General features: G+C 42.7%; 3 protein-coding genes across 4 annotated transcripts in view; all 3 read left to right on the top strand.

Moving 5' to 3' along the window:
- The window catches only part of MED23 (mediator complex subunit 23), a 46,231-nt gene extending 35,097 nt beyond the window's left edge, over positions 1-11,134 (top strand). The window contains exons 27-32 of the mRNA XM_050174877.3: positions 760-919; positions 2,606-2,678; positions 5,141-5,355; positions 6,324-6,444; positions 7,097-7,182; positions 8,418-11,134. Coding sequence (XP_050030834.1) covers positions 760-919; positions 2,606-2,678; positions 5,141-5,355; positions 6,324-6,444; positions 7,097-7,182; positions 8,418-8,610 — 848 coding nt within the window. The 3' untranslated portion in view covers positions 8,611-11,134. The remainder of the gene's footprint in view (positions 1-759; positions 920-2,605; positions 2,679-5,140; positions 5,356-6,323; positions 6,445-7,096; positions 7,183-8,417) is intronic.
- Positions 11,135-15,740: 4,606 nt separating this feature from the next.
- Positions 15,741-21,440, top strand: Fkbp12 (peptidyl-prolyl cis-trans isomerase Fkbp12). The gene is made up of 5 exons (XM_055068581.2): positions 15,741-15,925; positions 17,156-17,203; positions 18,168-18,280; positions 19,579-19,652; positions 20,499-21,440. The coding sequence occupies exons 1-5, from the start codon at positions 15,889-15,891 to the stop codon at positions 20,551-20,553; spliced, it is 327 nt and encodes a 108-aa protein (XP_054924556.1). The 5' UTR covers positions 15,741-15,888; the 3' UTR covers positions 20,554-21,440.
- Positions 21,441-21,452: 12 nt separating this feature from the next.
- LOC126527130 (sodium- and chloride-dependent glycine transporter 2-like) overlaps positions 21,453-22,194 on the top strand; it is a 107,095-nt gene continuing 106,353 nt past the window's right edge. The window contains exon 1 of one of the 2 annotated variants that reach the window (XM_055068574.1): positions 21,453-21,539. The gene's annotated coding sequence lies outside the window, so the exon portion shown is untranslated. The remainder of the gene's footprint in view (positions 21,540-22,194) is intronic. The other variant, XM_055068571.1, reaches the window with a different exon arrangement.

Below are 22,194 nucleotides of genomic sequence, written 5' to 3' on the forward strand. Positions count from 1 at the left end.
AAGCCCAAGCTGCACCAGTTAAACATGTGTAACCGTTTATAGTGCACACTTTTAAGTTTTAAGGTGTTTCCCTGACCTGGTGCTGAAACAAAGGCATTTCCTGCTACTCCACTTTTGTGTCTGATCCTAATGCATGAAATTCTGTAAGCATAGCACTTCTCTGATAAAGGTGCATGCTTAAAGCCAAGTGAGTTAGGTAAGTTACAAGAAAATGTGCATTCATTATATTCTACCAGTACTAACACATGGGGGCAGAAACTTGGAAGTTAAAAAAAGAAGTGTGAGAAGTTAAGGACCGTGCAACGAACAATGGAAGGATAATGATAGGCGTAGCGTTAGGAGACAGGAGACAGCGGTGTGAATTGGAGAGCAGTAGGGAGTAGCCGATATTCTAGGTGGCGCTAAGAGGAATAAATGGAGTTGGGTGGGCCACGTAATGTGTAGGGCAGATAACCAGTGGTCTGTTAGAGAAGGGTTACAAGAGAAGGGAAGCGCAGTCAAGGTCGACGGAGAATTAGGTGGTGTGATGAACTCAGGAAATTTGGAGGTGCAACTTGGAATCACCTAGCGACAATGAAATTAAATGACAATGAAAATGAGGCTGAGTATTTTCTTGTGTCACTGAACAGCACATAGATTTGCACTGACCCATTGAGGCAGCTAAGGTTTAATTAAAGGGGACTGTTGCTTCCCGTAGATCTAGAACGTGTATCAGCCCTCTTGATCAAACGTACCTCTCCTTGACCACATCCTCAACAGCTGTTGCCGGAAAGTCCCCCTTTCCACACACAGACTGGCGCTTCAATGAGTTTCCCAACCCGGCCGCCCATGCCTTGCACGTGACTTGCATTGAGCTCATGGCATTGCCAATCTCCGCAGCTGTGGTTGGAAATGCCTTGTTGGATGTTGTGCTTAAAGGGTGAGCAGTGCCCCCTGCACTTTTTTGGGAATCCTTGAGTGGTTGTCAGATATGATGAACTCAGTGCAGCTTTAGTTCATGGTGCTGCACGTTATGTATGCAAACAACAGCTACTGCTGCTAACCATGTTGTCTCTTATTTTTACTGTCCTTTACATTGTGCCACTCATTTGTTGTGCGAGGGGAGAAGTGATTAAAAACGTTTGACTTGACACTGTAACTGCTCATAGTGTGGGAGCAGATGGGGTTCTCCTCCGTACTCTTGGGACAAAGGAACGACAACACAGTAGTGCAAACAGTCACAAGGGCATTTATTGCACCTTTCATAGATCAATGCCTGCTAGCCGAGTTGCTATTCCCAAAACATGCCGATGGGCGCGCGACAAATCTAGAAGTCCGACTTACCGCGACCGCATTGCGAGCGAATATGTTCGCCCCATGCTGGATCCCAACGCCTGGTCGTTCGCGTGTTCGGTCACGCCAACGGTCGTGCGTTCGAAGGCGGCCACGCGAGGCGGTCTCGCAGAAGCATGGTCGCAGCGCGCGCGGAATGTCCACGCTGTTCGCTGGCCCGCCGGGAAAGAGGCAGCGCCTTGTCCCTCGGCGCCCGAGTAACCCCGCCGCGGTGCGATGGTCGCGCCATCTCTCGCACCACGCTTGTACCACTCCGAGCGCCGCGGGCGCCAGGCCACGCGAGCCGTGCGGGAAAACAGCATATCAGGGGATGCGTGAGAGTCGCGCATCCCCACAATAGCAACTATAGACTTTTGACTTGGCAGTTTCGTCACCACATTACCAGAAGTTACTATTATTGACACGAATTTATATTGTAAAAATTTTTTTCTTAAATCAATACGGCATCAGAAACTTTCCACTTGAACGTACTTTCTTCACTTTCTGTCAAATATGTTTTCGCTCAAAATTAGGTAGTGTACCTCTAAATCTGTATATTGTAAAATTTTTTTACTGTTGTTAAATGGTAGAAGGCACTTTAGTTTTAAGCAAGATGGCTTAATGATCGCACACGTTGCTTCATGCCTGCAACATGAAATTACTAAAGTTAGCTGGAACCAGCAAAAATTGTTTTTCTTCATGCAAGCTGCTTGAAGGAATTAGTATCTGTATATGGAAAATCAGTTCTGCAGAATCCCGCATGGTGGAGGAAGGCTTATGAAAGGAATTGTCACTAACCCGAAATAGTAGCATGAAGCTACAAAGGAAACCTATACGGGTTTCTCAGAAAGCTTTGCAGTTGAGGAAAATTCGTCCATACAATAAATAAATTCAGACCAGGACGGATTTTTCCTCAACTGCAAAGCTTTCTTTTCGAGGATTGGTTTATCTGTTTATCTGTTTAGTAGCTTTATTTCAAGGTGTTCACAAGAAATGTTGCACCCGCCGTGGTTGCTCAGTGGCTATGGTGTTGGGCTGCTGAGCACGAGGTCGTGGGATCGAATCCCGGCCACGGCGGCCGCATTTCGATGGGGGCGAAATGCGAAAACACCCGTGTACTTAGATTTAGGTGCACGTTAAAGAACCCCACGTGGTCAAAATTTCTGGAGTCCTCCACTACGGCGTGCCTCATAATCAGAAAGTGGTTTTGGCACGTAAAACCCCATAATTTAATTTAATAATAAGAAATGTTGCAAAAACGCTTATCTGTTTCTTTTCTTTTTTTGTATTCTAGGCACACGGTACTGCCACGCAACAGCATTGAGAACTGGATGAATGCCATTGGGCTGATCCTGACTGCACTTCCTGTGAGTAACAATTTTGAATTGTGATGGCATGCTCTCTGGAATAACAGCAGGCATTGTGTAACGCAAGCTGTAGCATCACTGAAATGTTAGCACGTGCAGCACTTTCGATTCAACAGACATTCCATGTCTCACAGTGATGCTTCCAGGGAGCTAAATAAATTGTCCCTGTTATATACTCAAATGTTGTGCTGGCTAAATTTGATGTACACTGCAATAACGTGTTGAGCACCCTGTAATTAACACATTGCAATAATAACTCCTGCAACACCCTGCGCTCTAAGCATCTCTTCTGCCTGCATTTTGGTGATTATATTTTAGAATAGAAGTACTAATGTTGCTGAATATAAAGATTATTTCATCCTAAGCACCTTGTCCAAGTCTTAAAGTCTGGAAATTCCATCAACAGGGGTGGTCGAATTTCGATTAATATAGCATGGTGCTTTTATGTATGGTGTATTTTGAGTAAAGGTTAAATGTCATGCCATCCAAAATGAATAGCTGTAGCAGTAGTGCAGTAATAGTAATCGTCCAAATGTCAAAGCTATGAATAACTAACTTCATGAAGATTGAAGGGTTTCTAACTGCAAGTTATACCCTGAAGTGCAAGATTAACTGAAATTAAAATAACACATCTGACATTGGACAAAGAATAGAGAAGATAGTGCGAGGATGAATTTATTATTGATGATGATGTTGCTAATTTACCAACTTCTACATTTACACAATATTAAACTGAATTAGCGTTGCATGCATGTATCCAAGCTGTACTACCTTCTGCACAGTCTATGCTGTATGCTTCGCTTACCTAAGCTCACTTTACTACATATAGCTGAACTAAGCGAGAGAAAGACACATTCAATGAAAATGAGTTTTCCTGGCTGTGGCCTTGGGGTGCCACTCTTCAAATGTAAGCTGAAAGATAAAACAATGCAATGTTCTGTCTTTCAGGCCACATTTGAAGTTTGAAGTTTGAAGTTTATTATAATTTTGACAATACAAGATTGTCATGGCGCCGGAGCAAAAGGCGAGACTATACACGCCTGACTGGGCCCCTGGCGCCACGAGCACAGCAGACAACAGTGCAAAAAAAATGTATACATATATACACATAATACACACATATACATACTTATATATACGAATGATACAATTATACATACAATAAATCAATGCAACACAATAAGTATATATAATGAAAATGAAGAAATAAAGTACGTACAGAAAGCTACAGGAAGGCCAAAAGCCAAATGGGAACAAAAAAAAAAAAGTCTTGCAACGCATGAAATTGCATATCAGTGGAAAAACAGAAAATACATTACAAAAAACAGGTGTCAATTGTTGGAAAAATACAGTTTTGATTTCTTTCTAAATATTGAAATGGTTGAGGAATCTTGCATGTTATCAAATAAAGCAGGCTCATCATTAAGTAAATTAGGAATCTGCCACTGTAAAAGCTGATTGCCGTAGTTTGTTCTAGTTTTTACCTTAATAAAGTTCCTAGCTCTTAAGGTGTAGTTAGTTGTGGTATTAATATATATAGAAAAAAAGTTCTCACGATTACTTATAAATTCTAAAAAAGCTTTTTCGGATAACTTTTGTTTATATAGACTAGCGACACTCAAAATACTGTCCTGGTGAAAGTACTCAGAGGTATGTTCGTACATCGATAGGTTATGAATAATACGAACACACTTTTTCTGCATTCGGAATAGAGTTTCCAAGTTAGCACTTAGCACTTTATCGCCGTACGTAAGTAGAATGCCAGGAATGGCATTCATCAATACACCCGCATCAATACACCCAAAACTATCTATGAAGTTTCACTAAGACGCAATTCCCACGTCAAGGCTAAGAGCTCATTTGATGCTCGCGGCACACAAAAGGAACTTTCCCATGGGCTGAGAAGGTCTCATAGCTATGTGGTGTAGGTTGTGACAAAGCGTGGTTAACACTGCCATCAAGGACATCATGTAAAAGAAGTAAGGGCTGCGTACGTTAGGCACATGATGCAACTCCCCTGGTGTGTTAACCCTTTAACCCCCAAATTAATTTCAAAGAAGCGTACCAAATTTTCAAATTTTTTTTTTCTGTAGTCACACTTTTTTCTGTCATTCTGATTCTGAAAATGTATCATTTGATTGATTTCTAGTTGGAATTAACACAATAATTTTTTTTTAAATCTACTCTTGAGGGCAGCTTTCTCTCAATGCCGACTGTAACTCGTCTTTGGCAGTGGGAACAGCACAACATTGAGCTGAACGAGCGTGACTCGTCATTGGTGATGTTAGTACAACCTCCCATGACTCGGGATTGGGAGTTACAGGTGAAACACAATGGAGAGTGTTCATACCTGTACTTCACAGCGGAAGTCAGTGCTGTGTGCCGCACTTAGTCTAATCTGGCAGATAGATGCATGCTTATTGTCAGCCTGGCTAAGGCTTTTGCCTTGTTTGTGTGTCCAGGAGCTGTACTGGACCGTGCTCAATGACCGCATCCTGGCAGCTCTGCAAGGGCCCCATTTGGCAACGCCCTCTGGCAGCAAGCAGAGCATTTTCCAGTTGCTCAGTTTCTCCTCCAATCACAGCAGCATCACTGAGGTGCAGTGCTGCTACCTCATGGCACTCGTCCATGCTGTCTGGTACCATGCGAGTGTCGGCCAGATCAGCCAGATTCCACAGTGAGTTCCTGTATTCACTTTGGAAGTTGGGTGGGTTGATTTATTTATTTATTGATTGATTGGTTGAGCTTGCGGGAGCTGTGATACTATGTAGTGGGGGCTATTATGTATGGTAATTTTGACTACCAGGTGTTCCCTGAAGAGGCTTTAGCTTGGCTCCAACTTCGACTTTCCTATTGAAGTAGATGTGAAGTGCAGAAATGCTTTTATTCGACAACCACTCAACCGCTTTGAACAAAATTTGAGAAAAGTGAATTCTAGACCTCAGTTTTTACATAAATTGCTGAAAATCAGTCTCTAGAAAAATTGAAGCAGGAAGTTTACATATCTGTAACTCTACACCAAAAACATAGGTTGCGGTTCCGTAGACTGCATGTGTTAAAGCATCTGAAGTGTACGCATTTGGTATATGGGTTAACATCTTACATAAAATTGTTGCAGTGCTTACAGACGTTTTGCAAAAATCCTACTCGCAATATATTGTTATATTCCAGAGCAGTGTATAATATATAAATTTTTGTCCGCTTTATAATGTTCGCAAAGTGATTTTTGTTGCTGTTCAGTAGCCTAGATATGCAGGCTGAAATTGAGTGGCATGCTGCACAAGTGCGCCTTGCTACACTAGGCTGCTTGGTTGTGTGAGAAGAAAATAAAGAAATTTAATCTCTCCAAACTTTCGCTTGCGATGGTACAACACACCCTGAGAAGCCTTGCATTCTATGCTAACGGACAGCACAGGACTGATAAAACTACAACTTCTGCTATTTCTGAACTTACAAATATGCTCTCTTCACTTGCCGGGCCAGGTTGTGTATTCTGGTGTTGCTGTCTGATGGGAAAGTTCCGGCGCTGGTTTCCTGCATTGCACTCACAGGTGCATTCCACAGGGCTCACATGGGCTGAAAGGGTTTACTGGTCCTTAAAGTTTATTGAAGAAACCCGTTTCATTTTGCTTTTGCTTTTCTCAGGATCATGCGTGACCGGTTCAAGCCAGTGGTCAAAACTGAGGAGCAGTTTCTTTTTCTGTGCCACCTGGTAGCCCCATTCTTCCAGCGCATGGGCAGCGAGAGGTCGCGGATTGTCATGGACGTGAGTTGGGACATATAGTTCGTCTCTTCTTCTTCTTTTATTTTTCTTTAACTTTGATTTCCGCACCGCAAATGAATGCAAACAGAGTGAAGCGTTTTATTTAAACACTAAAAGGCATTGTGATGCTGCGAGAGAATCGATGCAGGTCTGAACTGGAGTGTCTTGCTAATGCGAGGCTGATAATGAAAGCCATGTAAAAGCAATGAGTGAAGTAACAACTTCAATTAGAACTGCTCATCACAGTTAATGGCTCAAAGTTGCAGATGGATTGTGTCTGTCTCCCATTCTCTTGCTTTATATATATATATATATATATATATATATATATATATATATATATATATATATATATATATATATATATAAGGAAAAGTTCTGTAGGTCCGGTGCATAGGTAGTTGAAGAAACGAAAGCACACACTTACGAAAATTGCATTTTTAATGATTCAACCATTAAAAATGCAATTTTCGTAAGTGTGCTCCTTCGTTTCTTCAACTATATATATATATATATATATACTGCAGGCGAGCTGGTGTACCAGAGTAAGCATGTCTTTCAGTGAGCTTGTTGTAGCTGGTTTCCATCTTAGAGTGTCTTGTGTTCAAGTGGGATAACTGAGATCTACTTGTTCAATCTTTTCTCTTCATCACAGATCACCATGGAGCTGTACGAAATGCTGGAAAATGTGGATAAAAATTGTGAGCAGCTGAACTATATTGATCAGATCACTGATCTGCTGTATCCTTTTCCTGGATCTTCTTGACTGTCTTTTCATTATCGCTATGCAAAAGGGGATATGTCTAGGGCCATTGTTTACTACCTGTAGGACAAGATATGTTTGCTGCGTATTTTCGTTAACAAGCAGTTAGTTATTGTTGTTGCTGAAGAAGTAGCAAGCTCACAGTGCGGTACGGTGCACTGTGCGTACTAGCAACTGATAAATAGATAGTCTCATTATAAATCACAAGGTACTTTAAAGTGAGCATTCACTTAGGCAATACAATTTCCTTGCCCTTTGGAAACTGGCTTGATCTTTGTTTGCTGATTACAGTGAACTAACACAGTGAAGACTAGACTTGTACAACAGTGCAGATATTCAGCCCATTTAGTCCTTTCAGAACAGTATCATATATAGTATGTCATATGCATATAAAGTGTGCATGTGAAAAACAATGAAATGTGCAAAGACACTATAATTAACAGTACAAAACAAGAACTGGCAATAACTACCAGAATGTTGAAGTGATTTCGCATTGTGCATTAAACTTCCTTTGTCACCTCTACACCATCATCATCATGCAACTGCTTGTCATGTTGTTTGTGACTAAGTATATTCTTCACAGTGTTAGCAGTTGAAGCTCAGTATAACCAAGTGGCATTTGGCACAAGAATATCTTAATTATATACAATATCTGTTGGTCCAAGTATAAATTCTTTACATGCTGATACATATTGGTGAGATGCATTCTAGATTTACTTTGTAATATCCATGTTTGCTATATCAAAATTGCACTGATAATTTTAATCATGTCCTACCATTTAGTTTGAACCTGCATGTTGTTTGGTGAGCCAGTTTCTAAATTCTAATATGTTTGGTGCCAACAGATATGCCCCTATTCAACAGATGAAATTTCTTTTAATGTCCCAGTCTAGCTGTCTTTAGTCTAGTCATTGATGCAAGGAGCAGACATGCAAACATAACAAAACAGTAACTGCTGACTGGTTATGTCACGACGGAAAACAATTGTAGGGACTTTACAGCAGTGCCATTGCTTGTTTTTTTTACAGAATATACATTTTCAAGCGTTATGTGCCTCTGACATCAAGAAAACGTTAAGAAAAGCCTGATTCAATTTTTTTCATTTAGCTCAATAGCACTTGCCCTTGTACCATTTCTTTGAATGTCAGAGGTGTTGCACTCTGAAAGACAGGTCCTGTAGTTGTGTCTTGTCCTTGACTAGCGTGCGCCTTAGGTACCACATCAAGTACATGTTCACTGGAGACTCCATCAAGACAGAGATTGAGAGGAGCATCCGCAACCTGCGGCCAGCCTTGCAGCGTCGGCTCCGCTTCATCACCCACCTCAACATCGAGGAGACAGCTGCTTCAGGAATCAGTGATGAAAGGCACACTAAAAACAAACACTTAACTAACTTGGACTTGTAGATTATTATTTTTTTCAGAACTCCATTTGTGCATTTTTTTGGTGGAAGAAAGGTTGCAATTAACAGCGAAAAGAGACGGGGTCAAACTTCCTGTCCTGAACTTTTTGCCCTTATGCATTGTTGATGATGTCATGTCAGTGTCACAGATTTCGCAGTATCCTATTTTGGCATGTCACGTCGTAGTGACAAGTGCCAGCCAGTCGGCAGGCAGGCAAAAAACTAAGTCGGAGGGAAACTATTCATTGGGATAGCTATAAGCACAGTCAGGTGTTGTCGAAACTAATGATCTGACTACCATCTTGTTCCTTGTTTATAGGGGAGTCATCGTACACGTTATTTTACTTTGACGTAACAGCACAAGTCAGAGAATGGGCTAGAATTATCCCTACACACTGGCACGATGGGCCTGCCTTTCTACATGTGGCTAAAGCATTCGAGATGCACTAACTCTGATACTGCAAGCACGAATTGGGCAACAGAATAATTCTGTGATAATACATATCTCGTTTTTTTCTGATAAAACGTACATGGTAACATATGTGCGCTTTCTGAGCTGGGTACATTCACAAAATTTGCTTGGTGGAATTTATCTTCAGTTCCAAGTGCAGTCCAACCTTGTTTTTGTTGTAAATAAATTAAATACATAGTGCTAAGCATTCGCTGCCAATTTCTGTGATGGCACGAGAAACTGACACGAGGATTTTAATGTTTCTATACTGCCAGTCTATCATTCTTATGCACTTTCTGTCATACCAAGCTCTTGGTCATTGTTGTAATGACCTGTTCCATTCTGGGTATGTACTCTGTCATGTCAGTCTAGGTTAATTTAATATTTCTTGTCAGTGTCTCTTTAAGAGGAATCTTTATCATGAGCCCACCTCCAATTTTCTTGCTCCAATGCATGTGAGATATATATATATCACTTTTCTGCTGAACTGATTTGAATTAAATTTGTTGCATTTAAAGGATCAAGTTTACGACTAAATCTATTCTCGGAACAGATGTCACAGTTCTGTAAAGTGAATCTGTTAGAGCACTTGTAGCAGGCACATTTAATATAAATTACATGTAATCATGGCTTTCTTTATGGGAATTAGCGATTCCTGCTCACAAATTATCATTTCTATGTCAATTGAAGTCAAGTCAAGTCAAGTTTTTAGATAGGTAAAAGTCAAATGCAATGAAACTTTGGTCTGCATAATAAGCCTAATTTTAGATGGTGTAGGCAGAGTGCCCTCCGTGCAATATTTTATATTTTAGAAGCTAACGAAAATTTATGTTCTTGATATCAAAATCGTAAAACAAAAGATGCTGTTAACACTTGTTGAAAGTGACACAGGACTCTTAATGTTGAACGCCAGCTGTTGAGAATGTTGAAGTTAGGTGGTGCTTATGGCATGCTGAATATGTTGGCTGCCATAATCTGAGATTTCTGTTGCATCTGCTAACCACCAGGTTTCTATTTCATCTGCATATGTGCTAATTAAAAGCTGCTAATAAGAAAATTTGACAATTTTCTGCCCTGCAGCGTTGCCAAAATTGCTTCAAGAGTATGCGCTACACATTTATGACTTATTTAGCCAAATGAAATTTCTTTGCAATTGCCCTCTGAGCTGCAAGCATTGATGGTGCCTCTAAGATTCTGCTTGAGGACCATGACTATGTCATTACAGTAAAGGGCTGACCGATTGTGAAGTGTGCCTATTAAGCCTGACTGGTACTGTCACACCACCTGTGCATCGCGAAACATTAGTGGCAAACTAGATAGTGGTGCATTTCATACATAGAATTAGAACTGAGGACAGATGTTGTGTAACACAAATTGAGAAGCAGTCACATGATGATTATGTAGATGGAAAGCAAGCTTTTGATGTGTCATGCGTGACCACTAGAAGATTTGTGAGCAGCATGATGCATATAAGAATGTACAGCTCTTTACTTTTGTTGATAGTCTGATCATCTTACATCCAAGAAAAGTTCATCCTTGAAGCTTACAATTTCTGGGTAGTATAAGCTTAAATTCAAGTAAATATTGCTTATAACATATCCTTTTGTTCACCTTAGATGTCCGATAGACTGTTCACGCAATTGTGTTTCTTTTTTAAAGTTCCAGAGTTGCGAACGTTATGCTTCATATTTTAAAAGTTCATTTACAGCAATGTTGCTTGAATATTTTGGGCGGAAATGAGTCTGCCATCAACAATCGCCACATTTTAACTTCTGGCAACTGCGATAAATACAATTCAAATTAGTAGAGCTTGTGCTTAAGGAGTGCATGTGTGTGTTTCATGTGTGTTTGAACAAGTAAATCAGGGCTGGGTCCCAAGCTAAAGCTCTCTCTCATAGATTATTCAACTTTTCATCTTGTGAAATGCATCTGCATCTTTCATGCTTGTTCTGCACTTCCTGTGTGCACCTCTTGTGTAAATAAATGTTGGTTTGTGAAGCACAGTTAAACTGCATGTGCATAAGGCCGGAGGCACATAGTGCCTGTACTGGTTCTTAATAAATGAAATTCTTTTATACTAGTCTGTATGTGTCATTATTTCACTGTCATAAGTGGATCAATTCAGCAGTGTAACCAAGGGAAAATTCTGATAGAAGTATTTCATTGGTTTCTATACGTTTCATCTTATTTGATTATCAAAAGATAAGCTTGATACACCATTGAACGTCTTTCCCTCTCTCTCCAATAAAGCTAGTTTCTATTCTACTATGCAATAGATATGATACACTAATAAAACTGGCAGTCTGTATTGGTCTATAATACCATAGACCTGACTGACTGGTAAAAGGTATAGCCTGTATTGGTCTATTGGATTATGAAATAGACCTAACACTACACAGATAAAACTGATAGCCTACAAGTGTATTGGTGTAGATAGAAGCTTAGTGTGCCATAGTGGTTTGTTGTACAGAGGTGCACAAAATGTTCATTTTAAACCGAAGCTATCTAAGCAAACCCCTCCGGACGTTCACACTAGGACAGCACCTGAATTGTGGCCTATATATAGCCCCATCTGTGCTAACCATACCGATATGCTGGTGTCCAGAGCTCTGATCTCTATGAAATTGCGCAGTGAAACAACATATGGTATCTAAATATCCTCAGTATCAATATACAGCTTGGAATGCACAATTACTTTATTAAAGTGATGCCTTCTGTTCCTTCATTCTTGATTGGCACGTCTGCTTGGCCGGCTTCTTGCTGAGCAACGCTACCAATACAAGTTTAGATCATGCTCACTACTTCTACTGCATCTATTGGGACATATAAAGCATTTTATTTGTCGAATAGAAGTTTATATCGCTGTTTCTATTTCTTCAATTGGGGCGCATAGAGTACTTTAGTTATCTTATAAAACATTGTGTTGCCTTGATATGGAACAGGCAAAAATATTTATGGGACCTGTACACATTGCCATCGGGCCTGTAGGTTTTCCTATTGGTCCCATGTATATTGTATAAGACCAATAGAAATTTCAGTTTTTGATAAGGTACGACTGATCTTAATCATATGATGCTAATAAGATATTTTCTGGTGGAGGTCTATAATTAACTGACAAATCATATGAAATGGGACATGCAAGTGAAGTTCTTTCAAACACTCTTGATCAGAGCAAGACTGGTGTGTTATATTGCAAAATGTGTGAAATTTTTTTTGCTTCTGTGAATTCTTCATGTTAAACACCTCCAGTAATAAAATGAATGCAATGAGGAAGATGACACAAGAAACGCAAATATGGTGCAGACTTTCAACTGCAGAAATTTTCAGCAAATCTTCATCGCTGTGCTCATTACTGACTCATCCAAGCTTCTCAATTCTTAAGATGTTGCTGTCATGTAGTCATTTGTGCCATTTGTGCAATGCAAGATACTGACACTTTGTGATTTAGTCAGTTTGATAGGAGGGCCAAAATTGGCATTCTTTCTCATATGACAGTCAATCTTTTTCCTACAAATAGATTTTACAAGGCCCTTGCAGATTAACAAACTCCTGCCTTTTGCACCCGGTACATTCTGTGCTACTTTGTGTGAAGTGTTCCTCTGTCATCTGGTTAGAAGGAAAGGAGTCCAATGATAAACTTATAAAAGCCGTTTCACTATTGGATTGAGGTCACCACATTTTTAAAGGGGCCCTGAACCACCACTCAGTATTGGTGAATTAACATAGTCCGCAGGTAGCATACACTGCTGTGAACACTCAGCCACGCGGTGCTTGGGGCTCCCAAGCGGAACGCTCTCTTTTCAAACAGAAGCCGCTCCTCACTCTTTTCTGGACGCTTTATTTCGTAATAAAGTGGATTTCCATGTGCGGCTGCTATAGGTAGCTGCGGTTGGCTATGCAGTGTAGATACCGCGGCAACTGTGGGGTGCCGCCACGAGTCCAATGGTTCAGCGCACTGTGGCTCGCTGAGGACAATCGCATCTGGCTTCGTCGTAGGCACCAAAAGCGGAAGTCGTGTCATCTGCGTTAACATCCAAAATGAAATTTGAACTGGTGACATTTAGAAGGCGGAGCGTTGTGGGCACACCCGATTCCGCCGTAGCCCTTGCAGTGCAAGGCATTGAAGAAGGAATGAAAACATGGCGAATGCCGTGTTTGATTGGCAATAACACCACTTCTGCTGAATGCATTGAAGTACTTTTTGCGGCAAAGTATTTCTGAAATAGCCTATTTTCACTTCAAATGCCTTTATCCCCTTCGAAAAAGAGTGGTTCAGGGCCCCTTTAATACGTAAGCATTAGGGTTACTTCCCTCAGAAATCTGTCTGTCCATCCGCCTGTAACTCGTGACATGATGCGTTCCATAGGTATGCATGGAGTCCTATAGGGGCATATATGAGAATGCTTTATGTCTACTACTCAAACATAATGACAATTAATTAAGGGTAATAAAGAATAGTGAGGATAATAAAATAATTTTAGGTTGCCTTAATTAGCATGGTTTAAAATAATTAGGCTTAAATTAATTTAACATTGAAGATTGGGTAGAGTGCCTAAATTAATCAGTCCTAATGAATTAATTAAACAAGTGTTGACATCATACGACCAGACTCATTCGGATACATCAGAGATGTGTGTCTACAAGGTGAGAGACTAAAAAAAAATTGGCAGAGGCTTAGCTTGGCTAAGCCTAGTGGATTGCGAAAGCAATCTTCTGTTCAGGTTGTAGTGTTCCATACTGCTCATCGAACGTGTAGATGCAGTCTCGTCGCCATTTAAAGCATCCATAAGGCTTGCTGTCGAACGATCAGGTGTCGCCAAAGTCGCGTCAACATTGAGAGCATGCATGCAGATACTTGTAGCACCCAGATCAAGAGATGTTGAACGCATTCGCCTGGCTGCATAATATGCACGCTGTTTAGCTAAACGTTCCCGCTCTTCATCCGTTTCTTCCGCACGCCGCCACTTCTTAGCTGCAGCACATCGTTGCAGCTTCACCTTATACACATCATCCAACATACCGTGGAGGATTCGCTGGGACGACTGCGACGAGCCGAGTTGGGGGGCCGCTTTTCCACAGCTGGCATGACGTCATGTACAGCGAGCGCCCCTCGCGGCAGCGGCATGCAGCTGCAGCATGGAGGATTCGTTGGGACGATCGCGACGAGCCGAGTTGGGGCCCTGCTTTTCCACAGCTGGTATGACGTCACACATAGGTCACGCTAAAGGTCAATGGTGGATTCTCCGGGACGACGGCCAAGAGCAGAAACCTCGAGCAGTATTGCTTTCGCAATAAAACAATGGCAGTGGCTTAGCTCGGCTATGCCAGGATATACGTAGCGAAAGCTAATTCATAGCATGGTTAGCCTTGGTTAATCTTGATTCAAAGTCCAGGTTAGTCTGGTTGTCTAGCTATGTTACGGCGTTAAGCCAGTCGTTCGGCGCGTTGTTCGTCTGTTTGCTGGGCGATTATTTTCCTCTTCATCTCGTTCCGATGTCGATTCCAGGCCTCCTCCTGCGTATCAGAATTGTTGCCGTCCATACTGCCGCCTCAACTGTGGTTGCGGCGCACGCGAGCTCATCTTTTCAATCCTCCGACATATTATCAGGCATGCGACGCAGCTGGCGAAGCGAGCGGAGGCGAGCGCAACGACGAGGTACGCGGTGTGACGTCATACCAAACGGCGGCGGAGGTAAGGCGCGGCGCTGCGCAGCGGCGGAACACCTGTGGCTCGGTGCTACTAGTGGCGCATACGCAGTAGTGACTAGGGAGCGAGAGAGAGAGAAATATCCGCGGCGAGGTGCACGTTGTGACGTCATGTGCCTCATCAAAGCACCGCCACGGCGAAATCGCAAGCTTTCGCTTTAAACGAATGTTTACGCGCCAGCTGGCAAGTTCGACTAGGGAGTTTCTGCAGTAATTTTTCGCAGCTAGATGCGTGCTTGTCAGCATACATTCACTATTCACTTTGCTTCATGAACGTGCATGTTAGCCAACTGCACGCAGGCATCTGCTCTTGTTGTTGTAGCCTGTGATGCGTGTGGCTCCTACCCACGATGGGGGATTAGCCAAGAAATGGGTGGATTATTCGAAATTAATATGGGGCATAAGTTTCCTAATAGCTATTGAAATAGCTCTTTTTTTACCTACAGAATACCTCACTTGCGACAGCGTCGTCGTTTTTGTTTACAAATAGTCCTGCACCTGTAAGCATATATAACCTTACAGGTCTGTAAACGGGAAGAAAGGGGGTTAACCGAGGGGCCCGATTTTGTATTAGTCATATCATAAGAAGTCAGCAAACACTGACACCAAGGACAACATAGAGGAAATTACTCGAGCTTGATAAATGAAATAAGGAAATGATAAATTATATTATGGGAAATGAAAGTGGATGAAAAAAACAACTTGCCGCAAATGGGGAACGATCCCACAACCTTCATCGTTCCCCATTTGCAGCAAGTTGTTTCTTTTATCCACTTTCATTTCCATTAATTTATCATTTCTTTATTTCATTTATTAAGCGCAAGTAATTTCCCCTATGTTGTGCTTGGTGGTGCTTGGTGTCAGTGTTTGTTGACTGCTTATGATCTTACAGATCTGTGACGCACGTTGAAGGCCATGTTACATGCTGTTCGTGGACGGATGAAGTCAGTGAGCGCCGCTTGTGCCCTCTTTTGAGCGTTCCATCTCATGCTTGTTGATTGGTTCGTTGCGCCACCGCATTGGCAGCCTGGGCAGCCGCTTGTAGCTGACCGCTTGTAGCCGTTATCGGTGTTCCGAGCCGTTTGCGTTGTGCTCGCGCTCCAGTGAACCCCTGTCCGCGTCAGCATGGGCGTTGAAGTGCAGACCATCTCTCCCGGCGACGGTGAGTGTTCGAGAGCTGCCGGCGAATCTGATGCGTCGCCAACATGGCGCTTGCGGCGGGGGGGACGCCGCCACGAGGCCTGGCCCGCCCAGCGGAAAGGCAATCCAGAGCGTAGTTACCGATCCCCATTTGCCGATCGGTTCTGCTGAATCGTGCGAAGAAGCGATCCCGATAGTTACTGCGCCGTTATGCCTGCACAGCGTTTACCAAGGGGCTGTGCCGGCAGCCAGACGACTTGCACGGGACTCGTTTCTCATGTTCGAATGCTGCACCTAAGGTTCGACGGTGTGCGAGCCTCCTTTCTGTTGTTTTACGTGACTGGTAGCATTGCAGTACAATCTCGATGCTTAATGCGGAGATCTCAGATGTCAAGCTTGACGCGGCCTTGCGCGCGGACAGGAAGATCGCGCCGCGCCGCTAGAGATCATTTTTCATTGACTGGTTTCTGCGGAAGTGCTCATTTCGGCGGCGCTGGCGCAGACGAGGGTTCGTGTTACGTACTGTGAGGAACAATCATGCTGCGTTCGCCTATGTTCACGATGCGGAACACCGCTGGTTCTGCGATGCCAGTGAACATGTTCATCGGTGGCCAGGAACTCAACGACGGCTAACTTGAAAAATGGAACTGTTCTCACGTTGGTAGCCTGTGGATAAACACTGGACATAGCTGCTACTTCCCGATCATTGAATACGTACCCACAGAAAAGACGGGTTGTCAGAGCGCCGTAAGTGCCGAAATGCTCTGCAACGTCAACCATCTGCTTGGCTACAGCTTGGCTTTGCATAAGTATGTTAATGCAGCTCGGTAACATACGGTGATGCAGCTTGAAATGCCAAGAATTTGTGGCTCTGCTGGTTGCCCAAAGGTGACGCTGATGTCGAATCGGAAAGTAAAACTTTGTTCCAGTGCACGGTTCCGCCTCATTTATGGATTTAGAAGAGTCCCTCTATGGGACATCGGGTAAAGGGGTTGAGGATATATCGCGCACATTAAAGCAAGTAGCGAAAATTAGAAATCGCAAATAAACAGTATAAATTAAACACATCAAAACATTCAAAACAACACCAGCAAATATTACAAACTAAAAGAAATGTATACAAGTCTTTTGCTGTCATCTGTAGTATTTAATAACTTTCATTTTCTCTTGTTTTCATTTAAGCATTATCACATGCATTCAATGCAACATAGTGCGGTTGCCTCCTTGTTTACGTTGATAATTTTGTTTGCAGGTCAGACATTCCCAAAAATTGGTCAGACAGTTGTGGTCCACTACACAGGTGAGTCTACAGTGTGCTGGCTCCCTGTAAAATTTGAAATGTGTGATGTTTAGTTTTACAGACTTTATTTGTTTCTAGTGAAATTTCACTTGCATGGAATATTCATATATATATATATATATATAAAGGTGAGAAGCATAACTTCGTGGTTATCTGTAGTTTATTTATCCAACACTTTAGGTCAGTGGACCGACCGAGTATAAAAGGAGTTTCTGAAGGTTTCTGTTACCATTGCAACATTTGTCAGTTAACTGTTCTATCATTGTCCTTTAGCTGTGTTACATGTCTTGAGGCATTGTCTGCAGCAACGCATACCTGCCAACTTTTTATGATTTTGTGATAAAATGCTAGATTATTACAGCTGGTTTATGGCTTTTGTAATGACACCAATACCTTTACAATGTTTAATTTGCATTGTGAAATTATTTCGGTATATCACACACAAATAGTTTCAAACCGAACATGTAGAACCAGATTTTTCAGACCTGCTAAGCTTTTCTGACCTACTCGCAGCACTGCTCGATAGGCCAGCCTTAAGCCCAGATCTGCTAGTAACTGTAACTGGCCGTCTGGATGCTTTCTCACACCTTTCTTGTCTATTTATTCTGGTTTAATGGACTAGTGCTGTTGTCTAGTTCAGCTGGTTTAACCAACAGAGATAGCCATTCCATCTTTATTCATTCATTTCTATAAATATACCAAAATTGAAGCAGAAAGCTGATCATCCTAGTGGAGGCTTTTGCTCTGAATATGGTTCAGATGCAGGCTTAAAATACACATGTGCAAACCACACATCTTTGGAACTATAAGTGATGTAATAATTAAACCTTTTATATATGCACTTTCCTAATCGCTAGACATAATATGGAACAATTATAAAATATTAAGCGGCTAATCATACTAGAACTCAACTTCTGTATGCTGTCCCTTCAAATTTCACAGGGTAGCTTGATTCAATCTGCAGGTACCTTGGCAGATGGTGCAAAGTTTGACTCATCACGGGATAGGGGCAAGCCATTCAAGTTTCGCATTGGCAAAGGGGAAGTCATTCGCGGCTGGGACGAGGGTGTTGCTCAGGTGAGTTCTTTGGAGGTGGCCTGTTGCCTTCATATGTAGGGCACAATGGTGCACGATGACAAGTTGTGGTCAGGATGAATGTCACCACTTTTAATTGACCTTTATTAGGTGGGAAAGGCAGCCTTTCTGGCAACTTTGCTCAGCTGTAAAAATGTGCTTGGTGAGCATATTGCATTTTCTTTTTTTATTGCCCAGGTGCCACTCCTTGCTCTGATGTGTGCATGTGAGCTATGTTACCATAGTTATCCCTTGCCTTTAGTTCCTTTGACAGTGTTATAATGTGAATTTGAAGTTGCATTTGTCATTTTCACACTGTTAAGCTTAATGCAGTCATACAAATTTACCTCAATATTTGTTCCTGTTGCTTCCCCTGGTCGGATGAGTAATGCACTGCCTAGTTGTTACTGTTCAGTAGAGCCGTTACACAATCAAAGCTCAGTTGCACACCTCGGTGTGCATAGGTGGGGAGGGTTTGCTGGAGGCAAGACCAGAGGTCATCAGTGCATGCAGAGACAATGGAACGAAAATTGAGGTGTGATGGCTGACTGCGCTTAATGACGTGTGACCAACATTATGCTCATCAGTGTGTGACGAACCTGTTGATCGCGACTGGCTCAGCCAGACTTTTTGTGCTCCTGTGTACATTCCACGTTTCATTGGGCATTGCAGCTACTCGTGGTCTTGTAGTGCATTGTCTGTATAGACTCTTTGATGTAGGTGTTGGAGCACAGGTATCACGGGCCTTGGTAATCAGTGGCAATACTGTCATGGTTGACTTGTACCGTAATACACTTGACCTGTATGCACAGAATGGTTGTTCAGGTGCACTCGGCATTTTGCATGCTATCAACATGATATTGAACCAAAGAACATTGACAAACTGCTCACGGTCTGCCTAAGCGTTGGTGGCATCCATAAACTGGAAATAAAATCTTCTCACTTCCTGTCATACAACACAGCAGTGCTAAATAGCAGGCGTTATATGTTTAATCGTGTACTACTTCATTCCATGCTTAACTAATGTTTGTTGGTTCCTAGTTTTGTGGGTTGTACATGCCACGAAAAGGGGTTGCACTACTATTACAGTCAATTTGCTAAAAGTGCAGAGAATCTGTAGTATTTAACACATGCATCAGGTGTTAGATATCTGCCACATCTGCTACTAGACTCGTGACTAGGAATCGTGTTCAGTTAATGGGGCTGTACATTTTTATTTGCTTCCTTTTTTTCATTCGTTCTCTGTATACTTGCATTACTGACACAGCTACACATTGTGTGTATGCCTTTCCTTGATGCAGATGAGTGTCGGCCAACGAGCCAAGCTGATCTGCTCTCCAGACTATGCCTATGGAGCCATGGGCCACCCTGGCATATATCCTTTGAAAGTCGTCATTGACCGACTTCTAACATAGTAACAGAGGAAGGGAATGGTCCACTGGAGCAGTTCAGTGGCCATGGAATTTGGGTGTTGAGCACATGTTTGAGGGTTTGATTTTCAGCTACTGTGCCCATGTTTCTATCGAGATCGTATGTGAAAGCGCTCGCATATCTTAGTGCAGGTTAAAGGGATACTAAAGATTAGCCAGAAGTTAACAGAGATTGATAAGGTATTCTTTAAAAACCTAGTTTTTATTGGTTTAGAGGGAAAAGGTTGAAGGGAAGCCCCTTCAAATTGGGCTGTTATATAAGCTTTCACTAAAACTGCATGTCAGATGCTCATCTGTTCAGAGTTATCAAATTTCTGAACTGCTGCACCACTGATAGTGATAGAGTAGTACAAGTGCTATACTAGCAGTCCACATGCATATTTGAAAAATGTGTATATTGCATCAGGTGCTTCGATAACACGAGATATACTAATAGTGAAACATTAGAATCAAAGAGCCAAGTTCAACAGTATGGTGAAGTGCTTTGTGTTGTAGTTATTGTCAACATAACCTTTTGAGTTGATTTTTTTTACATAACTGTGTAGTGAAAATTTGCTCGGCCCCACAGTTTGAAAGGAGTGATTATGAAAACAAGTCTGGCTTGTTCCACACAATGCAGAAATTTCATATTTAAACATGCATAATTCACGCTCTCTAATCTACAGTATAGTAAAGTAATTCATTGGACACAATTTAGTCACTGCTTGAATTATCACGTTTCATTTGTATGTGGTTCCTAGACAGTGTTGACAACAAATACGTGTACTGTTTCCTCCTTGACTACACTGCACAATCCCGCCCAACGCCGTGCTCACATTCGATGTGGAACTGCTGCGGCTCGAGTAAAAGGCACGGTTGCTCCACGCCCCCCCAGCTCTCCGAGCATGCGTCGGCGCCATGGCTGGCTCCGGACTTCGCTCACCTCTCGCCCAAACCCCACCACCAAGCGTTTCTGTTTGTTTGTTTCATTTGTTTTGTCTCCTCTTTGCCCCCAGCAAAGTCTCGGACAGAGGCTTCACCTTCCTCTCGTGGGCAGTTGAAGGGCAGCCTTGTTTGCACCCTGCGTCAGGCCTCCTCCGAGCAGCGGACAACACACTTTTATCTGTTGAACAGCATCCAGGAGGGAATTCTTTCGGGAATCGAGATTCATGCCCCAAACGTTTTCAACAAGTGTTTTCTTTTTTTCTGTTTTGCTGGGCTGGTAATGCTCATTGTGCCCAACGAACTAGCCCAAATTGTGCGGGAGACCTTCCATTTTTTCCTGCGTGCTCTCCAGCCGTCGAGTTGCTGCTAGTGACCCAGGCCACCTCGTGAACAAAAAGGAGTTTCAGCAGAATCTGATGACACGTTGCAAGAACCGCCGTGGATTGTGGCAGTGTTGGAAATCCCAGGATGGTCTGCCGTCGGGAGATGTCCACCGATCACCGTGGGGGTCCTGACAGCGTGCGTGCAGCAGAAGCAGCAGCGAGCATGCGTCCTCTTCTTGCCTCGGCATATGAGATCCCGTGCTTTGGTGGTGTTTCAGGGCAGCCGACCACTCTGCTCGAAGGAGCCTTTGACATTGGACTTGCCAAGAAAGCCGCCGTGTTTCTCTGTGTACGCTCTCTGGTTGTTGGGGACGTGGTGTTGGCGCGGTGCCTTGATGATGCCGAATTGCCACACTGCACCCTGGAACTATGCACCCCTCCCGTGCCCTGTACCTGTGTGTGAGAAATAGAGATGTTCCAAATGCACCTTTCACCCTGTTCCTTGGTCATGAAATACAATTCCCGGAGAACACACATGTGCAGACTGCTGTATTTGCACTTGTGCAAGACCCGCCTTCGTATAAGGTCAGTACTTCTACAGTTTATACACAAACTTGAAAAAAGTGATGGTGATTGCAGCAAAGAATACCGTACTGACATGTTTGTAGGTCGACCCATTTTTTTCAAATCTGACAATCCAATGTTGGGGGTCGACTTAGAATCGAAACTGAACCGTGAACCGCTAGTAACGGCAAGAGAAACGAGAAATCAGGGACACTGCGGCGGGGTTACATCTTTGTACCTATGTTTGCATGATTGCGGTAGAAGCATAGCGCGTTAATTTTGCGCACTGCATACATTTTGATGTCAATACAGGCGATGCCCTCTATTAAAACTGGGTGCTCCCAATCTGTGCCCATTTGGCCACTGTACCTAGAGCGACAAACCTCCCACCATTGAGTTCTGAAATGTATTGAACGATGTGATATGATCGTGGCTACGTTAGCGCCGTGAATTGAATCAGGGAATTCGCTAATGCTAATCTTGTTTATGAGTGACCAACAAAACACTCCTTGAATGCGAATAATGTACTCATGAGATAAAGGAAACCGCGTACAACCGCTTCCGTCAGTCTCATGTTTGTTTTGGTATCCTGCAGCGTGGCAGGGGCCGCTTCCGTTTGCTTGGATGGTAGTCATCTTGCTGCAAATGTTTTCTTGCGAATAATATTTCGCGCTCA

This window comes from Dermacentor andersoni, chromosome 9, assembly GCF_023375885.2.
Source record: "Dermacentor andersoni chromosome 9, qqDerAnde1_hic_scaffold, whole genome shotgun sequence".
Lineage (NCBI taxonomy): Eukaryota > Metazoa > Arthropoda > Arachnida > Ixodida > Ixodidae > Dermacentor > Dermacentor andersoni.

Coding starts and splice junctions, on each gene's coding strand:
- Fkbp12 (XM_055068581.2), top strand. CDS start 15,889: ATGGGCGTTGAAGTGCAGACCATCTCTCCCGGCGACG. Junction 15,926..17,155: donor GACCATCTCTCCCGGCGACG/GTGAGTGTTCGA, acceptor TTTTGTTTGCAG/GTCAGACATTCCCAAAAATT. Junction 17,204..18,167: donor AGTTGTGGTCCACTACACAG/GTGAGTCTACAG, acceptor TTCAATCTGCAG/GTACCTTGGCAGATGGTGCA.